The sequence below is a fragment of the Pieris brassicae genome, chromosome 7 (assembly GCF_905147105.1).
Source record: "Pieris brassicae chromosome 7, ilPieBrab1.1, whole genome shotgun sequence".
In the NCBI taxonomy this organism is placed as follows: domain Eukaryota; kingdom Metazoa; phylum Arthropoda; class Insecta; order Lepidoptera; family Pieridae; genus Pieris; species Pieris brassicae.
Window position 1 is genome coordinate 12,402,726 of NC_059671.1, and position 25,014 is coordinate 12,427,739.

Genomic DNA, 25,014 nt, shown 5'->3' on the forward strand with positions numbered 1-25,014 from the left:
CGCGGGTAACACAGTCGACTTAATGACATCTATCACTAGAGAAAATCAAAGGCGTAAATGTTAATGTTAATAAAGCGGAAAAATATTTAGCTTAGAATATAAGAAAATTCACTTTCCGCTTCCGACACTGAATGACCCATAGATATTTTAAATTACGCCTTCTTGTTTCCAAGCGGAATCACGCGGAAACTAGTGCATAGCCCGTGTGTTCACACCCTTAAGTGGATCACGATAAGTATCCAATACCTTGCCCTTGGTCACGTTTCGCAGTCCTGGCACGTCGATGACCACTCGAATCGCTTAATAGCTTTTGAAAATATTAAACTATATTTTAAGAGACTTAAGTTTTGATGGGGTACTAATAAAAGATATGAGAAGTGGTTTTTGATTACCAGTCTAAGCAAATTATTAAATATAGTTAATCTATTTCAAGTAACGAACGATAAATGTTTAGTTACTGTATATTAATAGCTACTAAAAACCAGTGGCGCTACAACCTCTGTAGGTCTGGGCTTCAGATTTCTGTATGTTTCATGATCATTTGTCAATCTAATTGGCAACTCATCAGCCTTCTGTGCCTGACACACCGTCGACTTTTGAGTCTAAAGCAATCCTGTGTTTTCTTTCACCGTTTGAGCGAATGTTAAATGCGCACACAGAAAAGTCCATTGGTGCACAACTGGGGTTCGAACCTACGACCTCAGGGATGAGAGTCACATGGTGAAGCCACTAGGCCAACACTACTCAGCCTGAATAGCAACGCAATTAGCTTACAATGTAGTAGTAACACGCTTTTATATCAACGTACTATTTATTAAGAAAATTAAAGTGTTTTTATGTCTCTTGTGAAAATTTAATAATCTTAGAAATAATGGTCTTAGAAATTTAAAGAATCCAAGCTCTCGATCAATATAGCTTATTTCAATAACGGCAAGACGTGCATGGACTGTCCAAAACGAAACGAAAAATCAATGAAAATGAATATTAATCTGGTGGCCGCTGTGGCAGGGAATGCTCTAAAAGAGTTTACCGTGGCGAAAAGGATGTTGGTTGCAGTGGTTTTGCAATGTACAGAGCGGTGTTAGAATATTGTCGTCATGTTCTATAATTTAATTTACACGGGCGCCGCATCGATTTTGGTTTTTAAATATTTTGTAAATACATTTAGTGTATGACACACAGAAATCACAGCCGTTTTTTTAAGTCAGTACTCAAGTACCTCTTTGTACGGAGAAATATCCGTGCAAATGTGTTTATTAGTTCTAAAACAAAATCAATTTAATTCAATTAAAAAAACCCAGGAATGTTACCATTTCCTTATCTAGCGTTGGCCATGTAAGATTATCCGCAATGTGTGCCAAGGTGTGCGTTACCAAGGGCGTTACGCTGCGTGCGCGCAAGGACATTGCACGCGCTGGTGTTATATAAGTATTGACTTTTATATATTCTCTTAGCCAATGTTAGCACGCTTTATAAATGGCGTTTTAATTTATAGGGGCCATATCTCGGTCATAACAGTTTTATGAAGAAGGCACTAACATCATCACTATTCGGGCAAAAATATTATAAAAACTAGATTTTGTACAAAATAATTAGGTATAAGTTAGATTATAGTAATTAGACTTTTGTCTTTCTTATCTAATATATATATTAGGTATGGCAATAATTACATATGTATCACAATGCAATATTAACAATTAATAACTGTATTTTTTAATGCACCTAATTAATTAATTTTTTATAGAACAGGGGAAACGGGAAGGAGGCCCACCTGATGTTAAGGGATACCGCCAAGAACACTCTCAATGCCAGAGGGCTCGCGAGTGCGTTGCTGGGCTTTTAAGAATTAGTACGCTCTTTTCTTGAGCGTTACAGGTTTAGCTTAGTTTTTATTAATTAGTTCATTATAAAATAACTAATTCGACAAACATCAAATGATTTATTAAAATATTTTTTTTATGCTTTTCTGTGTTGCTTTTAAAATAAAAATGATAAGCCAACTACTGAGCCAGGAGCCATTGAATTTGATTACATCACGATATTTACATAATTCAATAGAAATAAAACATCATAAATGATTAGATATAAAATGAGGTGACTCAAAGGAGTATGTATTTTTACGAACACATCAAATCACGCAGTTTCACATCGTCAAATCGGTGGAGCATTAGCAAAGCGTATCTCCCTGTTTAAGGAACACGATAATATTTAAGCAAGTAAGACGACATCATAGTCAACATTTATAATCTATCAATATATAATGTATTCGTATTTGAAACTATAATACAGTTGATATACATTAGGCGTCAATAAATTGATGAGCGTCAATAATAAAAGATAATAAAAGCGTCTTAAACTGGTGCCCAAGTCAAAATAGACGCAAAAGAGGAAGACAATTTAGAGGTGGATAGACCAGATTAAAATAACACCAGGTGTTACATGGTGGAGTGACATAGTGCCAGAAATAGTAGGATTTGCAGAAGGCCTTTGCCCAATACGGCCTCACATATTCATTTAGGAAACAATGTACAATTATAAACGTCTATAAAGACATACATCTACATAGAGCAGTGTTGGCTAAGTGGCTTCAGCGTGCGACTCTCATCCCTGAGGTCGTAGGTTTTATCCCCGGCTGTGCACCAATGGATTTTCTTTCTATGTGCGCATTTAACATTAGCTCGAACGGTGAAGGAAAACATCATGAGGAAACCGGCTTGCCTTTGACCCAAAAAGTCGACGGCGTGTGTCAGGCACATAGGGATGATCACCTACTTGCCTATTCTATTCACAAACGAACATGAAACAGATACAGAAATCTGAGGCCCAGACCTAAAAGGTTATAGCGCCATTGATTATTATTATTATTATTATAAAGACATACATATTAAATGCTTCTAATTTTACATTTACTGTCAGTTATCAAATTAAGGAACGGACGAAAAGAACTGGCAAACTCTCCGTCACTCTTTTTAATCGCCAAGCTTTTGTCTTACAAAATGTTTGTAAGCAACCATTACACCATGTTCCACATGATATCTTAAGTAAAGTTAATTAATAATAAAAATATATCTAAAAGCATGAGTGTGTTTAAGAAGTATCTGAAATTTTATTAATATTATTATTAATAAAAATATCTATAAACTTAAACACATTGCGGTCTCACTATTCTTAGCACAGACCTCAGCTAGCGAGATAGCTAATTTCTTACAACCAAAGCTTCGTCAACTTTCTAGGTAACAGGTGAGCTACTTCAAGACCAGACATAAAAGTTAATAAACCTCATTATAAGATATGAATCATAAATTCATATTACAAACTTTGATACAATTCTAATCTAATTTAAAAAAAACTTTATAAGTTCAGTACTCGGTACAGACATTTTCCTGTGCACACAATTAGCAGTTCCTCTTATGAAAGGCAAACACGTAGACGCGTCAGGCTTCGTTATGTATTTTATTTTTATATTTGTTTAATAACAAGTATTTATAAGTTAGGCAGTTAAATTTAAATTACTTAACTGAATATTGAACTATATTTAGTATAAAAACAGTGCTCATTGCATTTCACACAAGTATTTTTCAATGTGAAATTTGCTTTTGCTAGTAAATCCGTTTAAATGTAATAATTGATGTACAAATATATATTGTTATAAGGAAATAAATCATTAGTGTTAACAATATCCATGCTAATAGGACAATTGTTTCGCTGAAAAACGAACCCAGGAATCTCGCACAAATTTACAAAAAAAGGTCGGCAACGCAATCGCGAGCCTTCTGGCATTGAGTGTCCACGGAAAGCGATATCACTTAACATCCGGTGAGCGTCCTGCCCGTTTGCTCCCTAAAGATGAAATAATAATAATTTCAAACCCTCTTACTCAGCGCAAGAACTTATTGGCAACAACAAAATAACTCGGAACTACAAGTTAATATTTAACCATCTCAGAAACGTTTTACCTAAATTGGTTAACCTCTCCCTTGGGAAATGGCTCAATTTATCCCAATAGAGTTATTTACAAGAGTACTAGTTTATATTACTTTAACCACGACACAATAAATTTTTTGACGATACTAATACACCTGTCAGGGCTTATATTAAGTGATTAACTTTGACAATTAGCCATTTCATATAAATCCTTGAAACACTGACAAAAATTCTATCAAAATCCTCTGCGTAGTTTAAAAAAAAGATATTCAGAGACGAGAATTAGAGAATTAGAGAAGTTATACTTATAATACGATTCCAGATCTCATAAATGTTTTCGATTGTACATATCTCATTCTGAATTTTACCTTGTCAGGAAGCAACATTATTATAATAATGAAATGTTTATTTGGATGAAATTTTTTTACACAAACTATAAGTGGACACTTACAAAAGAATTTTGTTTTTATTATCTGTAAAGTCGGTCAAAGTTCAACTCTATATTAATTCATAGTTATATGTAAAGACCAAGAGCATTTCCATTTCATATCTATACATATATTACTATAAATTATTCACACCACGTCATGCGTAAATGTTGTCTATGACAACTGACAATTAACATTGTTAACCTACGTTATATAGCCCTTAGCAGAATGCATACAAAATCAGATAGTAATATGTTTTTGTATAAAGATTTATACTTAACGTGTGAAGTGTTCTTAGTGCAACGAATTATATAAGTTATATTCGTTTTGAGCAGTGTTGGCTTAGTGGCTTCAGCCTGCGACTCTCATCCCTGAGGTAGTGGTTAGATCCCCGGCTGTGCACCTACCTGCCTATTCGATTAAAAAAATGAGCATGAAACCGATACAGAAATCTGAGGCCCAGACCTAAAAAGGTAGTAGCGCCATTGTTTTTTATATATTCGTTTTGAAGCCAAAAGAAAGTAAATAAACAAATATATAATAATATATAACATTTAAATAAATTTTCCTCTATAAACCGAGGGATGGCTTTCGAACTATTTAATCAGCTTCCTAGAAGTTATAGATCACTGCCGTGTAACGCTTTCAAGGGGAAGGTGATAATTGGAGTTTACTCCTTAAGAAACGATTTGAGTTATAAGGCCCGGTACGGAAATTTTATGAGGAGTAAAATCAAGTGTAACACGAAAAGTTGAGAAGCTACGTAGAAAGAGACAAACATATATATCTGTAGGATTGAACATGTAAAAGAATGATTCCATCTCATTCTCTCTCTAAAATTGGATTTGCATAAATTGAACACAATTATTATTGTTATTATTATTATTATTATTTATATTGTTTTGTAACATACTTTATGTAATACGCTTTATTGAAGTAATATAAATAATCCGAATAATTACAGATATATGTTTGTTTCTTTTATCATTTTAGCAGATGCGTTCATTTACCCTTTTTTTCTATTCGATATATATCATAATTATCGCTCGTAAGGAGTAAACTCCAATCGTGCGTCGTTGCTGACACACACACATTTTTTTTAAACCAGGTGTCTTCATATCGTGGGCGAGTTTTTAGACCATAAGTTTGACAGCAATTATAAATAAGTCAATTGTTATTATTATTACATTATAATAATTATTATGACAATTGCATGCCTATTTTTATGGATTGTAGCGACTACTAAATAAAGTTTATTATACCTTTCTAAATGAACTAAGGCATCAACTAATATAAAATATCCACAAACTCCTACACTAACGCGATTCACGGCAGTTCAGGAAGGCAATGCACATTCCCCAACAAACGTGCAATTGCAAAATGCAAGCTTAACGAAACGCTCTTTGTATAGAACAGAATTTAAAGTCTTGACTAGAATAAGTAACAAATCGTTGGTCTTAACGTTCTCAACACATAATATGGACTGTTCAAATAATAACGTTCTAGAAGGATGGAGATCAGCTTGTGAAAGAAGAATAAAGGGGAGGCCGATGACGGATGACTCGGTGATAGAAAATAAAGAGTAAAAATGTTATCGGTTAGGTTAAAATTAAAATTATATTCGTAAATAATAACATATTATTATGTAAATGTTTAACCAGCTTTTCTATATACTTAGACGATATCATCAATATCGCGATGTTTGTTAATTCCGTACCGAAAGGTCAAAACTAATTGTCGACTTACACGTCGGCCCTTCATGTACACGTCGTAGCTCGTTAACTTATTTCTACCCATAAATAAGTTAACGAAAATAGAACCAAAAAGAAAAATGTTAACACTATTTTCTCCTCGAAAATTATCGAAAACTGTAAAAAGACCAACACAAATGTTTAAAAAAAGCAATACGATAATTATTTCGAAAAAAGTATATAATATTAAATACATAATGCCCAATATCGCTACTGTGAACGTACTCTGCGAACATATAAATTCAGTAGACACCGTCTTTGTTAACGCGGATCTGTGCAACAGACTGGTTCTGACCCTTGGTATCACAACCAACCTTGGCCTTCGCCGTCAGGTTCTAGGTACAAAGGAACCGAGAGAGAACGGTTGGGCTTGCCATCACCCGCAAATACTATTTATTCATCAAAATATAGTTAACACTAAACAATTAGAAAATAATTGCTACGAATTAATACTCCTAGCGTGTACCAGCCCACGTAGGCTTAGGAATCTAGTAAACGGTCTCATTATTCAATTTGGATAAAGTTAGTAGGGCTTTGGTTACCATGGTTACCAAACAAAAGATTTATTCAACAGGAACAGAAGAATAAAAATGTCATATATTTATACCAGCAGCTCTCCACCATCATCAAATGGCGATAATGGGAATAACGTTAAGAGCATCGGTTGTTTAATTAACATTTTTAAAAAAGATCGATTAATGTGTACTGGCGCATATTTTTATAGGACAGTCACAATTGCGAGTGCGTTGCTTGCCTTTTAAGAATTGATAAGCTCTTTTCTTAAAGGCGATGATGGGATAAAATATAATCACACAAAAACAGTGCTTTCTTTTTATTGTTACCATGGCTACAAGATCTTTAATCCACGCTTCATAAGTCAGAATGCCTGATATGAATTTTAAAATATGAAACCGCAGAGATTCAATTCCGGAGCCAAAAGCGTTCCCAAAGTTGTTAATTCATTGAAACTCTACCGGACAGTCTCGCCTAATTGGTTGAATAGACAATGGCCCATATGCCACGTAGATTGTTGTCATGTTACCGTTTACAACATCCATTCATCTGCATTGTATGGTACTAATTCGCCGGACGTACCATCAGCAAATTAAAACAACAAAAAAAACTGAATTTTTTTACATACAAGAGGGCAAACGGGCAGGAAAGTGATACCGCTACAGTACCAGCAGGCTCGCAAATGCATTGCCGGAAAATAATTAATAATTGAATTTTCTAGTAAATTTCCCAAACGCCGAACATGTATGATGAAGGAGCGAAAGAAGTAGCAAATGAGGATTTGTGATTTCCCTTTTCAAGCAAAAGAGACGGTACTAATGACTTGATAGATTTTAGAATTGTTACTGGTAACTTTTATGTCCTAACTCAGAATTATAATATTGGCCTAGTTGATTTATTATTATTGATGCATAAACACGGAAAATGTAGAAAACATAATTTAATTTAAAAATAAACACATTAGTGGCGGCTACAACGTTTTTAGGTCTTTGCCTCAAATTTCTGAATCTGTTTCATGATCATTTGTCAATCTAGGACAGGACAAGTAGGTGTCGACTTTTCGGGTCTAGGCAAGCCGGTTTCTTCAAGATTTTCCTTCACCGTTCGAGCGAATTTTAAATATAAAGAAAATCCATTGTTGCACAGTCGGGATCGAACCTACGACATATACCTTTAACATACAATGTTTTTCCGGACAGCATATCAAATAGTTTAGTGTAACAATAATAATTTATTTTATTATTATTACCAATAAGGGTTTATATGAAATATCTAGGTTTTCAAGTAAAACAGCGTGAAAACCAATTGTACATTTATCGCTAAGGCGTCTAGAAGGAGAATTAAGTTTACCTAATTGGATTCCATTTGTAACATTTCTTTATTTAATAAGATTAACAATTTTCCACGTCAATGAACTGGAAAAAAACTTTTGAATGGATTTCAGTTTAGGTCAGGATATCTTTTATATAAAAAGCGTTATAATATAGCTGTATTGGAGAAGGCATGGGGTTTCGGATTTCCAGCGTTTTGTAATAGAGCAATTTCTCAAACATGAGTTCCGTAAAAAGGAAACATAAGGCAAGGCGAAGCGGTTCATTTCTATGTCATTATTAAACAAGAAACTAATTTCCTTTCCCTTCCTCCAACAGTCTGACAAATCCAAAATCCAATAAAAAACAGGTACATATTTTCTTAATTCCACTTTTTGGAACAAAAATTAGATAGTAATATTAACAGCAATTTGAACGACATTGTGAAATGAACTGTCTTATCGCTACTAAGCCATCTCTTCCAGGCCACGCTACTTAAGAACCCAGTAAAAACAAGAAGGTCTACATATAATAATACAAAAAAAAAACAATAATTAAAATCTTAATATTAATAAGGACAATAAACTTACTGATACTTACTTGATAATGCAAATATACATTATTATAGTAGTCATTTGGAATTTAGTAAATATTCCTTAAGACCTAAAGAGAAAGAGGTGAAAAGTTCTGGCTATTACGCATACAAATTCTCAAGTACAATTAATCACCTTTAAAACGGTGGTACAAAAGCACGTGAGCACAAGGCCGTGGAGAAGTTTATAAAATCTTCAATAAACACATCGCTAAATTAAACTATGACGCCACTAAGTGGATTATTTTCAGACTATATTGTAAGGCGTATCATTCGTTCTACTGTGTCAGTATCAGACCCCTAATGATGTTATCATAAACGAAATACAATATTTGAGTACTTGTCCAGAGGTCCAAAGGCGCCTATATAAAACTAAATACAGTACTCCCTTTATTGCGAATCGCGTTGAAGGTGTATTCTCATAAAACCATTTTTTTAAGCTAGGATACATTTAAAAAAGTTTCGTATCGTTTCGTAGGGACAATCATTATAAATATCACACTACAGATATAACATGAATCTCCGCGTTATAGGGAGGGAAATACCGCATTTTATGGGGGTGGAAAACGCATTATAGGGTGGTTTGCTGTATTCCTTCCAGAGAGACAGCAGTAGCGCATACAACCGACAAACCCAAAAGTATAGAATAAATAAATAAAATGTAATATAATTTGCGCTACAACCGATCCCGATTATCAAAAGTTCAGTAATTACGAACTACATACCCGCCGTAGGTATCGATTTGAATGAAAAATTATAAATATTAAAAAATGTAAATTGCCTAGCCAAGTCTCGTTCAATAAGCCTTAGAAATGGGCCAAGTGGTGAAAGAACTTCAAGAGGCCAACGGATCGATAGAGACAACTGAGTTGAGGTGCGATTATGCTAAAGTACTCCTGCTGTATACACCGTATCCTTAAGGAGTTTAACGTATGAATAAATTTAGTAAAGAGCATAAAATAATTCGAATACATACATTTAGGAGTTGCAGAAGCCTTTGGCTTCATTTATTTCTTATACAAAAGTGATCAGCCCGGTTGCAATAATTTTCGGTCTAATGTTTTTATCATGATAGTTAGCTTCGCCTTTGAGCAGTGTTGGCCTAAGCGTACGCCAATTAATTTACAAATGAATTGTTCTATGTGGACAATGGACTTGCTCGTACGATGAAGGAAAATCCTCGTGATTGACAAGACTTACACCCAAGCCGACCCCGATTAGCCAGCATATCAAGCGACGCGATTGGAAATGTATAGGCCATACACTCCGAAGAGATCCCAATCATATTATCAAACAGGCGCTTGATTGGAACCCGCAAGGAAAGCGGATGCGTGGCCGTCCCAGGCAAACCTGGCCGTACAGTTGCAGATGAGTCAAAGAGAGCTGGAAAGACTTGGAGCGAGGTAAAACACGAGGCTCAAGACCGAACGCGATGGAGACACTGTGGACGCCCAATCCTATACACCTGCACGTCTTATAAGAGAAAATAAAAGAAACTGATACATACAAGAACTGATACATCCGAAGCCAAGACCTGGAAGCGGTAGCGCAGTACGAAGTAGTAGTACGAAACTATTTTTTATTTATTGCATGTCTATTTACCGATTTAATGGGAGAACCGCAGAGCACAGCTAGTAGCATATTTACCAATGTAAATAAGGCTCATAATTATGTGTTGCATCATCATGAGTCGATTTTAGTAAACAAATCGTCCAAATGACATTCGAAAGCTTTATTGTATTATTACACTATTAGTTTTTGATTTGTCGGTGGACCGCGGAAATAATTGATTTACCAATACGATGAATTGTTTATGTAGTAAGTAACATGGATTTAGACGACCCAGATACGTTTCGATTCATATTAAAAATGCATCGTCAAATTATAAGTTTCCATTCTTAACCAGAAGTTGAAATAACTTTGACCGCTTTGAAGCGTCGTATTTAACATTTAAACTACGAAAACTAAAGTCATGAAAGAAATACTAAAGTAAATGGAATCGTATTGAAAATTATCGAAAATAAATAATATAAGAAAAGCTCGCAAGGGCGTTGCCGGCCTTTTAAGAATTGGTACCATAAGTCAAATTCGTTCAGAAATACTTCAGTTGCAGGCAGGTTTTAGTTGCATACTAACAGCAAAAAGTGCCTTAAGAAACGCTCACTTCTGGAACGAAGGACTCCACCTGATACTCTCCATAGTAAAAGCGGTAGAAGATGCGAAGATTCTACGCAACGCCAAGGGATCAAGCCGCATTGAAAGAGACTGGTCGTTTACGATTCTCAGTCTCATATATTTTAAACTATTTAATACTGTTTTCGAAACAATCGATATTTTTTATACAATTATTTAATTATAAAATGTAAGTGTTATGTAGAAATTATTGTCAAATACTGTTAACATGTCAAAAGAGACTGGCTGCCCACGACACAGGGAAACCTAGTGTTGGGGCTAGTGTAGTTTTTTTTAAACTAAATATCCTTCATATATCCTTAATATACTAGCGGACCTAACAGACGTTGTTCTGTGTTAACTATGAATATTGAATTCGAATTGGTATAATTAATTAAAAATGCTTTATGATATACAACATTCTTTGTTTGTTTTTCTGGCGCGTATTTGAATAGTTTTGTTGGTATTCCGACACTGGAACAGGCGACATATAACTGAGAGCTGAGGGCCATGAGAAAAACATGGATTTCCAAGATTAATGCCACAAACAATTAGCGACTGTATTTATTTTATATGTATTTTATCAATATAATAATTCCAATCGCAACATAATGTTTTAAACGATTATTATTATATTTGCAGCACACATTCTGTCAATGTTATGTCAAACGCCATAAGGATACATAAAAAAGTTTAAATGAAATTAGATTTTTATATATATATATAGATAATAAAGTTTTTTTCTTTCTTTCTTTTTTTTCTCATACTTGTACTCAATACTGCAATTAAGTGACGCAACTGTCGCATTGGCTATTAGCTATTTGATGGCTTACCAATCGATCGAGCCGATAAGATTATTAAATTAGAGGGTTGCGATATAATCAAACCCCTAAACCAATTATGTAATTAATTACTCCCATATAATATAACTACCAATCTTCACCTTTGATTATTTTCTCTAGCTTCAGCCACTAAAACTTGTATATGTATAACTAAGATAGTAAATAAATACTTTTATATCACACCATTCACATTAAAACATCAGAGTTTTCTAGTAAAAACGTTTAAGACACGAAACATTGGTTTAAAGAGTTAATGTAGATTTAACAATTTTTTTTTTATTAACATTGTTGTAGTTCATTGCAGTTATTGCCAAGTAGTTTCTACATTGGACATCCCTGAGGTCGTACGTTCATCCCTGGCTTGGCATGGACTTTCTGTGCATGTGCGCATTTTTAAACTCGCTTGTACGGTGAAGGAAAAAACATCGTAAGGCATACGTTAGACCCAAAACCTACTTGCCTATTAGAAATCATCACGGAACAGATACAGTAATCTGAAGCCCACACCTAAAAGGTAGCGCCAATGGTTTACAGAACATGTTATATGTATATTGCTTGACATACCTGGTCAGGACTCAAAGAGCTGTCGCCACTAGCATTTCTCTCTTGGTTCTGCGCTGTTCTCTCCTGTTTGCACGCCGTGTGGTACTCCATCCGCGCCCTCTCTACCTTTTGCAAGAATTTCGCCCAAGGTTTCTGTGCTTTTTTGAATGCCTCGTCCATTTCTTTCCGTTCTTTAAGCTGAATCATTGACTGTGGACAACAAGTTATCGTTAAATGATATTTTGGAGTAATTATTTATAGGTTGGATGACAAGTTTAAAAAGTTATGCTAAATTCTATATTTACAGCTAAATCAATTCTAAATTTTTAAAACTAAATTCACTTATCTGAATTTTAAGAAATATAGTATTCCTTAAAAAAAAGTAAACCAAATCATATATACATTCTGGAACTTCCATATCTACGACTGTAAATGTTTTACAGTTTTGGCAGGAACAATGTGGGCTGTAGCAATAATAGGTTTGATACGGTGAGGGTGAGACAAAATAGCCTACCTATCGTCAGGTGAGATAAGGTTTGTAAATAATTTGCATAAGTGTGTAAATTCTCCTATTTCGAAGTCATACTTTGGAGTAATTTGAAAGAAAATGTCTTGCAATAAGTTGAGTTAAAAATAAAAGTATTTTATCGAATTTCGTAAAAGCAGTAGAGACGTTCACAAACGACCTGAGTAACTATATCAAAATTTAGCGAGTTCCGTAGTTAAATGGTGTCTTATATCATATTTCCGCAGGATCGGCAAGTCAATTTAAATAGAAACATTACACCGTTATATATATTACAGGGGAATGTTGAGAGGAAATTTGAATATTACATGCACTTGTTTGCTCATTGCAAGGCCGTACATGACAGGATGACATCGATACTTATTTACTTACGTCATGGTTATATTAGCGGACGTTATAATCAATGTAAAGGAAGCAACTGTTTGACAACACTAATTAAAGTTTATATGAAAGGCTCTCAGTACTATGTATTTTACTTTTTTTATTTTATATTAGTAATCTTAAAGCAAACATACATATTATAAGACAAAACACGTAAGACAATATACAAGGCCACAACATAATACATAGACAAACAATTTATATGAAACAGAAAACATAAGTAAGTATATAAAAATTAACATTAAACAAACGACAAGTCATACTTAATATTTCAAAGAAAAAACTAAATTGTTACTGCTAAACAAAGTCAGTCTCTCTCAGTCAGTCAGTCAGAGGCGGGCTCTTTAGTTTACATAGGACTTAAGGAGCGTTTGAAGAATTTGACATTACGAGTCCTATGTACCGCAGATCTAAAATATAATTGATCAGTGCTCCGACCGGGAGACGAGTGCCTAATGAAACATCTTACCCACGAGGCTGGTTCTATTATATAAAAAGCAGTTTCCTTAAGTTAAAGTCTTTACATTTATAACATTCAAACGCGACTTTAAGCTATCACTTATCGAATATAATTTAATTTCAGTTTTCTTTTTATTTATCTATTAATGTACATGACTTATGTTATCTATGTCGTATAGTTTTAACAATGTTATCTGTTTTCGCTCTGAATATTGTCTAAGTGTTTTCTTAGGTTCTTTCATTTTGTCTTGTGCTTTCTTATTTCGTATAGGTCTAAAATAACTTATACTAATAATGGTGGCGATGGCAGTAAGAAAAAATATTTAAGAAACTGTATTCTTTTTATAGAACAGGGGCCAGACGGACATGAGGTTCATCTGATGTTAAGTGTTATCGCCGCCCATAGACACTCTTAATGCCAGAGGGTTCGCGAGTGCGTTGCCGGCATTTTAATATAACATATAAGTTTTGTATTAAGTGAAACTACGTTTCCATTGTACCGTTGCAACAGCTCCTACGAGTGAGGTCGAATGCATTATGAGATGTCGACGATATTCGTGTCAGGTGTTACACAAGGAATCAATGAGACCTGCTTAGCGATGACTTCATCAGTTCTTTCACTTATTGGAATTTACTTGAAACGTGATTATATCAAAATACGATAGCATTGATAAAATATAGTGATTGAAAGGTTTGATAGCTAAAATGTCGTTATTTAGATAAAATTAATTCCAAATTCCTATTAACGTTGTTTAGGTGGCGCTACAACCTTTTTAAGTCTGGGGCTCAGATTTATGTATCTATTTAATGATCATTTGTAAAGCTAATAGACAAGGAGGTGAACAGCCTCCTGTGCCTGACACAAGCCATCGAATTTTTGGGTCTAGAGCAAGCCGGTTTCCTTACGATGTTCCTTACATCGTTCAAGCGAATGTTAAACGCGCACGTAGGCAGAAAGTGCATTGGTGCACAGTCGGGGAGCGAATCTACGACGTCAGGAATGAAACTCGCACACTGAAGCCACTAAGCCAACACTGTTCGTTATTTACTTTAATTTATTAAGTAAATATGATACCTTATATACCAAAATAAATCTGGAGGCAATAATAAAAATATACTTAATGTAATCCTAAATACGGTCGAAAAAAGTTGGCTAACACCAGATTTGTACTAAAATTCTATTAACTCTGTGTATCACGGCATCTGTATTTTGTCTCGATTATAAAAATTGTTTCTGTTACTTTTGGTTTTGTGGTGAGATTTTCCATGGCTAAGGGACGACGGCAGTGAAATAAATGTTGTAAAGCAAGGTCGCATTCCAAATGAGATTTCACCGATTTTATTCATGTCAAGTGTTACATGAGAGTTGCATAATGGTGGAACATCATATCCGTACTCTTATGACTAACTTCGGTGAGTGTTAACATCATATAAAACATATTCACACCACAGCACTTTAAGTGGGCTGAAAAGTTCGTAGGCTAAAAAGTTCGTAGGCTAACATAGAATAAATATTCTTGACAGAATTTAACATAACATTTATTACTAACGTAACGATACACAAAATAATAAACAAAATAAAAATGAAAATTAACAAAAATATGGTAAAAAGGGAGAGGTTTTTCTGTTATACCAGTTTTTTTTAATTACTGTTCGCTAGAAGAGATCGCTTAGTAGAAATAGCTGCCAGTTCAACTATAAAAGGTAACGAAATTTCAAATCGAACCTGGGCCTTACACGTCTCATGAACTATATTTAACGCTTATAATAACGAAAACACTCGACACTGATAAGGTTCTTGAAGATAAGCAAATTGTCACGATTGTGGACGTGCGCGATAGCGTTATCACGAATCGATGTCTTAAGAGCCTCATTTACGTAACATGAGAAATAATGTATTGAAATTCCATAACAATTATTATTTTAAAAATAAATCAATGGCGCTACAACCGGGCCTCAAATTTCTGTTTCATGATAATTGGTCTGTGCCTGACACACGCCGTCGACACTTCGGGTCTAAGGCAAGCAGCCATTACAGTATCTATAAATAATATTATTACGCGTTCAAGACATAAACATGCGTAGTACTCGCTTAAGAAATGAAGAAATGTACTTTTCTTACTATATATAACTAACTACATACGCGAAGTCGTGAGAGCTAATAAAAATTGTATCGTATTGGAATTGTACCATAGTGTCTTGTACCAAATGCCTCAATGCCTATCGAACGTAAAACAAAACTATAAATATTTTTTTAATATCTATCTTATGAAAATTAAATATTCACTCTTTACATTACGTATTATCAAACATTGATAAGAGTTGCGCAGTTTATGTATAATTTAGTATGCTATGCGGAAAATTGTGTTTATATAGCAAACAGTTGTAATCGTTGGCAAACTATGATGTCAAGATTAAAGGCCGAAAACTGCCTAATTCAAATTATTATAACCGACCGCTTTTAAGGCAGTTTTTGCCATGCACAACCACTATGTGGAACCAGCTGCCTACTGAAGTATTTCCGAACCAATTCGACTTAGTGTCCTTCAATAGAAGAGCGTACCAGTTCTTAAAAGACACTTATGAGCCGTCCGGCAATGTGATTGACCATGGGAATCACTTAACACTAGGTGAGCCCTGCCCTGCTCCTGCCAATTGCCCTGTTACGAAAAAATAAATTGCGGTTTGTCAGAAAGGGTTCATTCGACGAAGTTCGACTCTGAATAGTTTTTTTTTAAATAATTATAGGGTTTAGTAGGAATACACCAACATCCAAAAATTAGCTTCATTGGATGTTGATGGCCTTGTATATAAAAATACTAATCAATATACGTAATGTAACATATACAAGGTCAATACATGGAGAAACATTTTTCAAACATATATCATTTAGTTCATTCAATTTATATTAATATAAACCTCTCGTCTAAACATGTTAGCCAGGGCAAATACAAAAAAACTCGCCGGGAACTATGTATTAACTATTAACCTACATGTATTCCATTTGCGTTACGTGTTGGTGTGAATGTTTAAAAAAAATGGATTATTTTTATTTATCTAAATTAAACTTATATTTGTTAACCTACGAGCAACCACAACTTAAATCAAAAGTTAAATAATGAAAGGATACAGACACTGGCACCTGCTAGTCAAGATATTCGATGAATACTGATAAGTCAGGTTGGCCGAGTGGTCTAAGGCGCCAGATTTAAGCTCTGGTTCCCGAGAGGGAGCGTGGGTTCGAACCCCACACCTGACAAAAATGCAATAGTGTTTTTTATTTTATATTAAGCATTGATTATTATTTAAATGTTTTATCCGGCACCAAAACATTTTTTTTAACGTGACAACTTTGAAACAATTTTTTATATAGGTTTTATCTTACACAACAAAAAATAAACAGCAGAGCAATTCTACTTAAATTAAATATGCATTAAGCGAATCAGCGGGTTGTGATAATTTAAAATCACCACACAACGAAATTACGTTATAATGATACACACTGGATTTCTGCGTTCCTTTTGTTTGGAAATTATATTGGAATTTCATAATTATTTAGCTAGAAACAATATTATGGCTTAAAATTAAATTGTCATAGTCATTATCATGAAATTAACAATAGATAACCTCAATTTCTATACAAATATTCGTTCATAACCCAACACTTATAAAATTCACAGTTATTTATTGTTTTAGTTTAAGTAAAGTTCAGGACAACGTAAAATGTCACATCTCAATGATAGGTCGTGTACGGAATACCCAATGACTGGGTCAAGACTTGTTGGTGCCCGCTATATAAAATGTTTAAGGAATGAATAGTGTGTGTGGGATCCAAGGCTGTACACTTTGCTCACTCAGCCTGTTTTAGTTTTATAAGCGTGAAGATTTCCTATATCGACGGAGTTACGCCCTGAGAGTATAGTCAGTCGTATGCACTCTCTTTTGTTACATTGCATTCATTCGTTACATAGCCATTAACTAAATCATAGGAGTTACGCCCCGAGAATATAGGCAGACGTATGCACTCTCTTCAACTGTTACATTGCATTCATTAGATATATAGCAATTAACATAATTTTTTTTATTTCACTTATATTCTATTGTACGCGAGTGGTTCATATGGAGTAAAACTAAAATCCTCTAATGTTTAAAGAGCCCCGATGACTCAGGAGCCGTGCAGTTTCTACAATACCAAACAAACGACTTGTTTTAAGACGAGGCTTGAGGAAATTAAATTATATTAAACCTGAGTTTGAAAGTATTGCCGCTGCCAAGGTGGGCTTTTCTTTTTACTAATACGAAGAATTATGTATTAAATTTACTGAAAAATAAAATAAATGCTTACTGACGATATCCACATAACTCTGTTTACAGGAAACCACTAAGCACATTTAGAATTGACTAAGAGAGAGAGAGAGTATAGAGTCGGAAAGAGCTGGTTCATGTTGGTAATGCGAACAAATATAAATTTTGTATGTGTGTTTATTTATTCACACAAATTATATACATGATAATTTAAATAGATTAAGTGTTGACAAGTTATACTGCTACGACCTCTAAAAGTAGTCCATCCAAGTCCATCTTAAAGTAGTTCTATTTCGAGTATTATACTGGTGAAAGTTACCATACAGGTGTATATAATACCAATCTGACGCTAGAGTTTCCTACAACAGTTGAAAAAAGGATTAGAAAAAGTTATAACGCGATGTGTCAAGTTATTAGGAAGGGTTAATAGCATTATGATAATCCATTATCAAATTGCAGAAAGCCGTAGGAGCGCTTTGCGTGACGCTAAATGCAATTTAGACCCTTTACAGATAATGATAATAATCACTGTATATAAAAAATACTTTTAAATACATTTAGATTAAATATATTCACTAGCCTCTACGCGTCTTAGGGAGCATTTTTCTAATATAATTAGTTATATGGTAATTAAAATTATTGTTTAATTTTTGTTAAAACGGAATAGCTCAATTTAATTCAGTTAAATCTTTGATTAAAGAGTTTATAGGCAAGGCTAGCCGGTTTCCCACGATGTTTTCCTTCACCGTTCGAGCTAATGTTAAATGCGCACATAGAAAGAAAATCCATTGGTGCACAGCCGGGGATTGAACCTACGACCTCAGGGATGAGAGTCGCACGCTGAAGCCACTAAGCACACTGCTCTGAGTCACATAACATTAGATAATATATGTTATATTCCATAAAATGATAAATAATATTTAACTGAATTTATTAACTGCATAGACCTTTAACAATGTGTTATGTTAACCACAAGGCAGTTACACAAAACAATAGGAAATAAAGGAATACACATACTAAAATAAAATACTCAAGAAAAATATTTAAAAAATGCAAGAATGAAACACACATTCTGTACTTGACCTTAATATTTATAAGAAACTATTTTCAATTTTATTAAAAATGTAATTTAATTTTCTTATAATAAGTGTCATGTCAATGGGTAAATTGTAAATAATTTTTTTCTACAATTAATTCATTTTAGTCATTTCATTCCCTCGCATCCACCCACACACTCACACGTGCACTCAGGCGTGTAATATAATAAATATATTTTTTATGGAATTTACTAAGAATTTTGTTATGGAAGAGCTGAAAACCCCGACACAGCTATTGTTTTACTTATAAGGGTTACCAAATATCACACATAATAATGAATTGTTGGCCAATGAATAAAAAAAATTATCATGCTTTTCTCGCATGTCATTAAAGGCTAAAGGCCTCCTCTAAGCATTTCCATCTATTTCTATTTTCTGCTTTTTTCAATCAATCATTTCCTCCTACTAATTAAATGGAATTTAGCCATCAAAAGTCTTCTTTGTTTAACCTTACACTTACTTACTCCAGTGCTAAACGTAATTTAAGTGTTAAATTTTATTTATTTACCACAAACTGCAGCTCTCGCTATTGTATTGCAGTACAGAAATAGAAATGAGTACAGCCACTTATAAATATTAACACGAATAGAATCTCAAAGACAATGCATTTGCGTTTTAAATATTAATTACATCATCCTTGGCCATTAACGACAACTTATTACGTATTCATTGCTTTGAGCTGACGTGTTTTTAATATGTTAACATATACCTTCCATTATCTACCATTTCGTTACTTTACATTTATTTAATATCATAGTAAGACAGTTTTCTAACACTTGATTTCCTTCTAATCGATAAACGTTATACAAAGTTTTTGAGAAGGTTGGCCAAGGATAGAGAGACGTGGAAACAATACAGACAATCTGACCAAAGTGGTTGCTAATAAATGTATTATTTTTGCTATGTAAATTAGTTTAGAATTTATAAGAATAGCATGTGAGTTGAAAAAGTCAGCGAACAAAAGTCTTTTATTATTATCATTATACAAAGTTTTTGAGAAATCGATTAAGCAAGGAGTGTTTAATCTGATGTTTTTTTTGTTGAAAATTAATAAAACCTACTAATATGACACAGATAAAACTTTCCAAAGCGATATGGAAAGTATTATCAAAGATGTTGCACCTTAGTTTTTGTTAAGGCACAGGCAAGTAGGTAATTAGCCTCCTGTGCTTGACACACGCCGTCGACTTTCTGAGCCTAGTTACTCGATGTTAGCGAGGCACCTAAAGTTCACATGACTTGTCGAAGTTATTCCAGGTGTTACATGTTTGAATTTTAATAAGGTATTTGATATTGGTTGGATAATCTAATGTAATATTCAAGAGTGAACTCTTGCATCCGAAATGGAATGTTTAGTATTTAGATTGTAAGAATAGTGTTTATTGTACTAGAATACTTGAAAGGTATGGTTAAACATGAAACTATTTGGTAAATTAGATATATGGAACAGTGTTGGCTTCAGCGTGCGACTCTCATCCCTGTGGTCGTAGCTTCGAACCCCGGCTGTGCACCAATGCATTTTCTATGTGCGCATTTAACAAGCGCTCGAACATTGAAGGAAAACATTGTGATATAAATTGACAAATAATTATGAAACAGATTCATAAATCTGAGGCCAAGATTTATTTATTTATCAATCAAAATAATAATGCACTATACTACACGTTCTGTTAACTGCGTTAGTTGTTAACATAAGAATGTCTTGTTGAAATAACTACGAAGCCTTAGAACTCACCTAAACCCCGTTCCACACACATTACAGATTAAATAGCTTCCTAGTTGCCTTTACAAAGTACAGTCATTTGCTTGTATGAATTCAAATTGAAATCAATCCTCGTTATAAATTCTAATTATATATTATTATAGATATTTATAAAAAAAACATAAGGCAGGTTCGATTCTAGTAACAAATGTAATGTTATTATTTTCATATAAACCTGTGTTTATACAAAACTGGACACACTAGACTAGATACTCTTTGTATGATGGATGACAGATATGAACTCTTAAGGAAAGATTGAAGGAGGAACACCTTTGCTGATTTGACAAGAAACAACGAACCACGTCGTGTAGTACGACAATTATTGTGGATGTCAACAACGAAGGGGTGAAACTCCAGCGTGATCCAGGCGAAAGTTGTTTGAAATGGGATGAAGGAATCTGGTTGTGTAGTACCAAGAATCATTCTCCGGAGTGCAATCTATAGAAGATTGATAGGCTGCCACTTTTGAGTTGAGATTCAACGAGTGCTATACAAACGATGTATAAGAAGATTTTTGGGATCTTTTCAAGTTTTATTTTTCTTTACAGTTTTATTTACAGGTTACAAACCGAATGGCGTTGATCTAATACTTCTTCTGAAGATATTACAACAACTCTTCGGAGATACTCCATAACGTATAGAAAGACATTTGTATGAATATTCCATAGGAAGTTGACAGCATTCCGCGTTTGAGTCAAAAATAAATTCAAAAATTCATTTTTGGTTTAAAATTCGATGGTTTCCCCACATCACCGTAGCAGCTAGTGTTAACTGAACACAAAGAAACCAAAATAATACTAAGCCCATGTCTTCATACGTTTTAGCATATAGGAGTAAAAGCTTTGATGAATTTCTCATCAATCAAATCATCAATCAAACTGACCTTGTGATACGTGTCCTTTTGCCAGTTCTTGATCTGTGCCATGACGTCGTTGACGAGCCGGTCCCTCACGCTGAGGTGGAGGTCTGACAGCCGTTCGGCTTCCACCATACCACCCTTCCACGCCGCCTCCATCGTCCCATACTCCGGTCCTTTAAATAAATTAAATAATATATGATATAGGTACTGCTAATTTTTGAAGATATGTTGGTGACTGCAAACGCTAAATACGAATTGGACATTTACGAGTCTAATAGATACATGTTTATTAGTGAAATGATAATATTTGATTGAGTCTAGGTGATAATTCTTTATTTATAAAAAATATATTTTCTTTATTTCATATAGCAGAGGTAGAACATTGAAATCTAATCTTTGGGTTCTGATTAAAAAAATATGAAACTTGCAAATAGACGTTTTTTGTTAAACTTAAATTGAGAATTAATTTAAATGAATTAAGAAGCTAAATTTAATTCACTCTTCAAACGAAACTTTGCGAATTCCGAACAACCTTTACAAATAAATGACTTTTATTAATTATACATATTATACTAAAATAATGAATTTGTACAGTGTCAATGTTAATACACTTCCGCGACCCCGACCTCACTTTGACCTTAAAGGTCTTCAACACTCTCATTGGATTCCGGGCGAAACTAGATTTAATAACCGCTAATAACATTGTAATGCCATTGTATATGTAATGCCAATATCCATCTGAATACAAAGATATATAAACACAACTGAAATATTCTTCCTCTAATCTCTATTTAGCTTAACACACAGTTCCTTTCTTCTTTTAATTGTAAAAACAAATTAATCAAAACTACTTCCCAAAGACCACGGAACACCACTTGCTATGGTCCTGACATACCCCTCTGGATTCATTCACTTTCAGGGCATACACCATGCATGCTCGTCAGTAATGAGTGCTTTTAACTTGTCCCTTCTCTAGTACCGCTTGGATTTGGTCCAAGTATATACGACAAGGCCTACCCAACTTGATTTCACCATCCACGCTTGCCTTGTATATTATTAACCGCTTCTAATTCCTCCGTTTTACATGGCCAAGCCACCTAAGCATTCCCTTCCGTATCCTAGTTGGTACCGTACCCACAATGCTGTGTATCTATGTATTACTTATCATATGACGCAATATTACACCACACATTTTAACGCTCTCATATCCACGGCATTTGTTGTTCGATTCTTTCTCTGCCACACCCAACAATCGAATGTTAACGGATAAGCACTCCCTTATATGTACAGCCAGTCGAGCCTAAATTGAGATTTCTTTGCTACACAAAGGTATGGAACGCTCCATTTACTTCATTCCCAGCACTCACTCGTCTTTCACGTCGTCACAATACATACACGTCGATATACACATTGGGTAATAAGGTACGAAGTATTGTTTTGTAGTTGTTTATTCGACTTTAGTCAAGGTAATCGCGAGATTAACCTCTGGGTGACCCACAAACGACGCGACGTGTTAATCGCCATACTCTATTCTACGATTCATTTAATAAATCTAGCTCACCGAATTTTCTTGTATCCCGGACAGTTGACAATAGCTCTTGTAACGAGAATTAAGTTTGATTTAACTAACCTATTTTTATTCAAACTTGATACACGAAAATATGAGTGAAAAGAGCAGTCTAGGCTTAGTGGCTTCAGCGTGCGACTCTCATCCCTGAGGTCGTAGGTTCGAATGGATTTTCTTTCTATGTGTGCATTTAACTCGAACGGTGAAGGATAACATCGACCCAAAAAGTGGCGGCGTGCGTCAGGCACAGAAGGCCGATCACCTACTTGCCTATTCGACTAACAAATGATCATGAAACAGATACAGAAATCTGAGGCCCAGACCTTAGAAGGTTGTAGCGCCATTGATTTATTTATTTTAATATGAATGAAATCGGGCTCAAATGGTATAGGGAAAGTTCAAGTATTACGTGACGAATGTGGTGGGGTGTGTATGTCCTCTTGTAAAACGTTACGATACGGGACGGGGATTGAATTACGCATTATTCTTAATATTATTTTCCACTTTCCAGTATTTACACCACATAATGGTAAGTTTTAGGTATAAAGAGTCAGTGGGGGTGGTCACGAAACGTTTTACTATTGGATACAGAAAGGTTACGGCGCTTCATTTGGGGGAATGGGCCCTCAAGAATCACCAAAAATTACGTGACGTATTACTTGAACGCTTCCCATATTTTACCCATAGCAAATACCTCATATACGATCGCACAGTTGATAAAATCTTATTTTCGTCTGTAGTTTTTTTTTTAATACTCTATTATCTATATTGTCTCTACTATCTACTACTATATTTATCTAACTTAACGTTTCGAGTGAAAATTGTAAATTAATTGCTAGGTTTTGTTCTAAAATCGAAATTTGCGCATAATGTGACGTCAATTGAAAATTTGGTATCATTCTTGAGGTGCAAAAAAAAGAATAAACGAGAATCACACTTATCTCACAACTCAAATGCCTACACTATCATCATTAAATAAGTTTTAAAAGACATCTTAACATCAAATCAATAACTAATTAATAATAATAAATTTTCTATATAGAAAAAAACTATCCATTAATTAAATTACGTACGTGTGTATTGTAAAATACTTTCGATTTTCGATTCGAATAAGGTATGTTAAACGTGTCGAATTCGTGGCTCGTGCGTTGAATACTTAGTGGAAATCTTTTACTTTTAGTTTCTATAGCTTTCTTCACGTCCATGCACGGTAATTGTTAAATAAAATTGTGTCCACATAAATTACATAATATATATATTATAAGAATTGTAATTTTATAAAAACTGTAACTTTTAGTTTAGCACTAAACGCCCCGGACGTTGGAAAGGATATTTCAAAAAGTACTCTTAAACTATTATTCTTATCCAATTAAACGCTATCTATTTCTCTCTTCCCTATCATAAGAATAAATAAAAAAGAGATCATTAAGAATAACTAAAGTAGGTGACTGGTCGTACTTGAATTCGTGTATGCGGTGATGTTAGTTATTGTTGACTATGTATTTGCGTGTTGTTCCAACGAGAATGTAAGTGCGTGCTCCTATTTCACCTTGCCTCCTGCTGATGTCATGTGGAACATGGTGTGATGTTGGCAGCTCCTTACAAACGTTGTGTAATACAAAAAGAGTGGCGGAGAGTATATTGCCAGTTCTTCTCTTCTGTTCTACGCCCTCGATTTGAGAACTGGCAGTTAATGTAAAATTAGAAGCATTTAATGTATATTTCTTGTTTATTGACGTTCATAAGAGTACATTGTGTTACTTAATTATATGAATAAATGATTTTTGACTTTGAGCAAATAATTGGGCAAGTCTCATGGCAAGAGGAAAGTGGAGAAGAACAGTATTAAACTGGTGCCCAAGGTACTATAATCGAGAAAGACGGAGACAATTTAGGGGTGGATAGACCAGATTAAGGAAACAACAGGTGGCATATGTCAGCGAGTCGCACATAGATATCTCGAAATTAATGATACGACAGAAA

General features: G+C 34.3%; 1 protein-coding gene and 1 non-coding gene across 6 annotated transcripts in view; one reads left to right on the top strand and one right to left on the bottom strand.

Annotated features, from left to right (window-relative positions):
• LOC123711552 (protein kinase C and casein kinase substrate in neurons protein 1) overlaps window positions 1-25,014 on the bottom strand; it is an 88,653-nt gene that overhangs the window by 12,092 nt on the left and 51,547 nt on the right. For all 5 annotated transcript variants that reach the window (XM_045664132.1, XM_045664133.1, XM_045664131.1 and 2 more), the window contains 2 exons: window positions 21,489-21,637; window positions 12,097-12,285 (listed from right to left, as the gene is read on the bottom strand). In XM_045664132.1, the coding sequence (XP_045520088.1) occupies window positions 12,097-12,285; window positions 21,489-21,637 (338 nt within the window). The remainder of the gene's footprint in view (window positions 1-12,096; window positions 12,286-21,488; window positions 21,638-25,014) is intronic.
• Trnal-uaa lies at window positions 16,617-16,700 on the top strand. The gene has a single exon. It is a non-coding gene; the product is annotated as a tRNA-Leu (tRNA).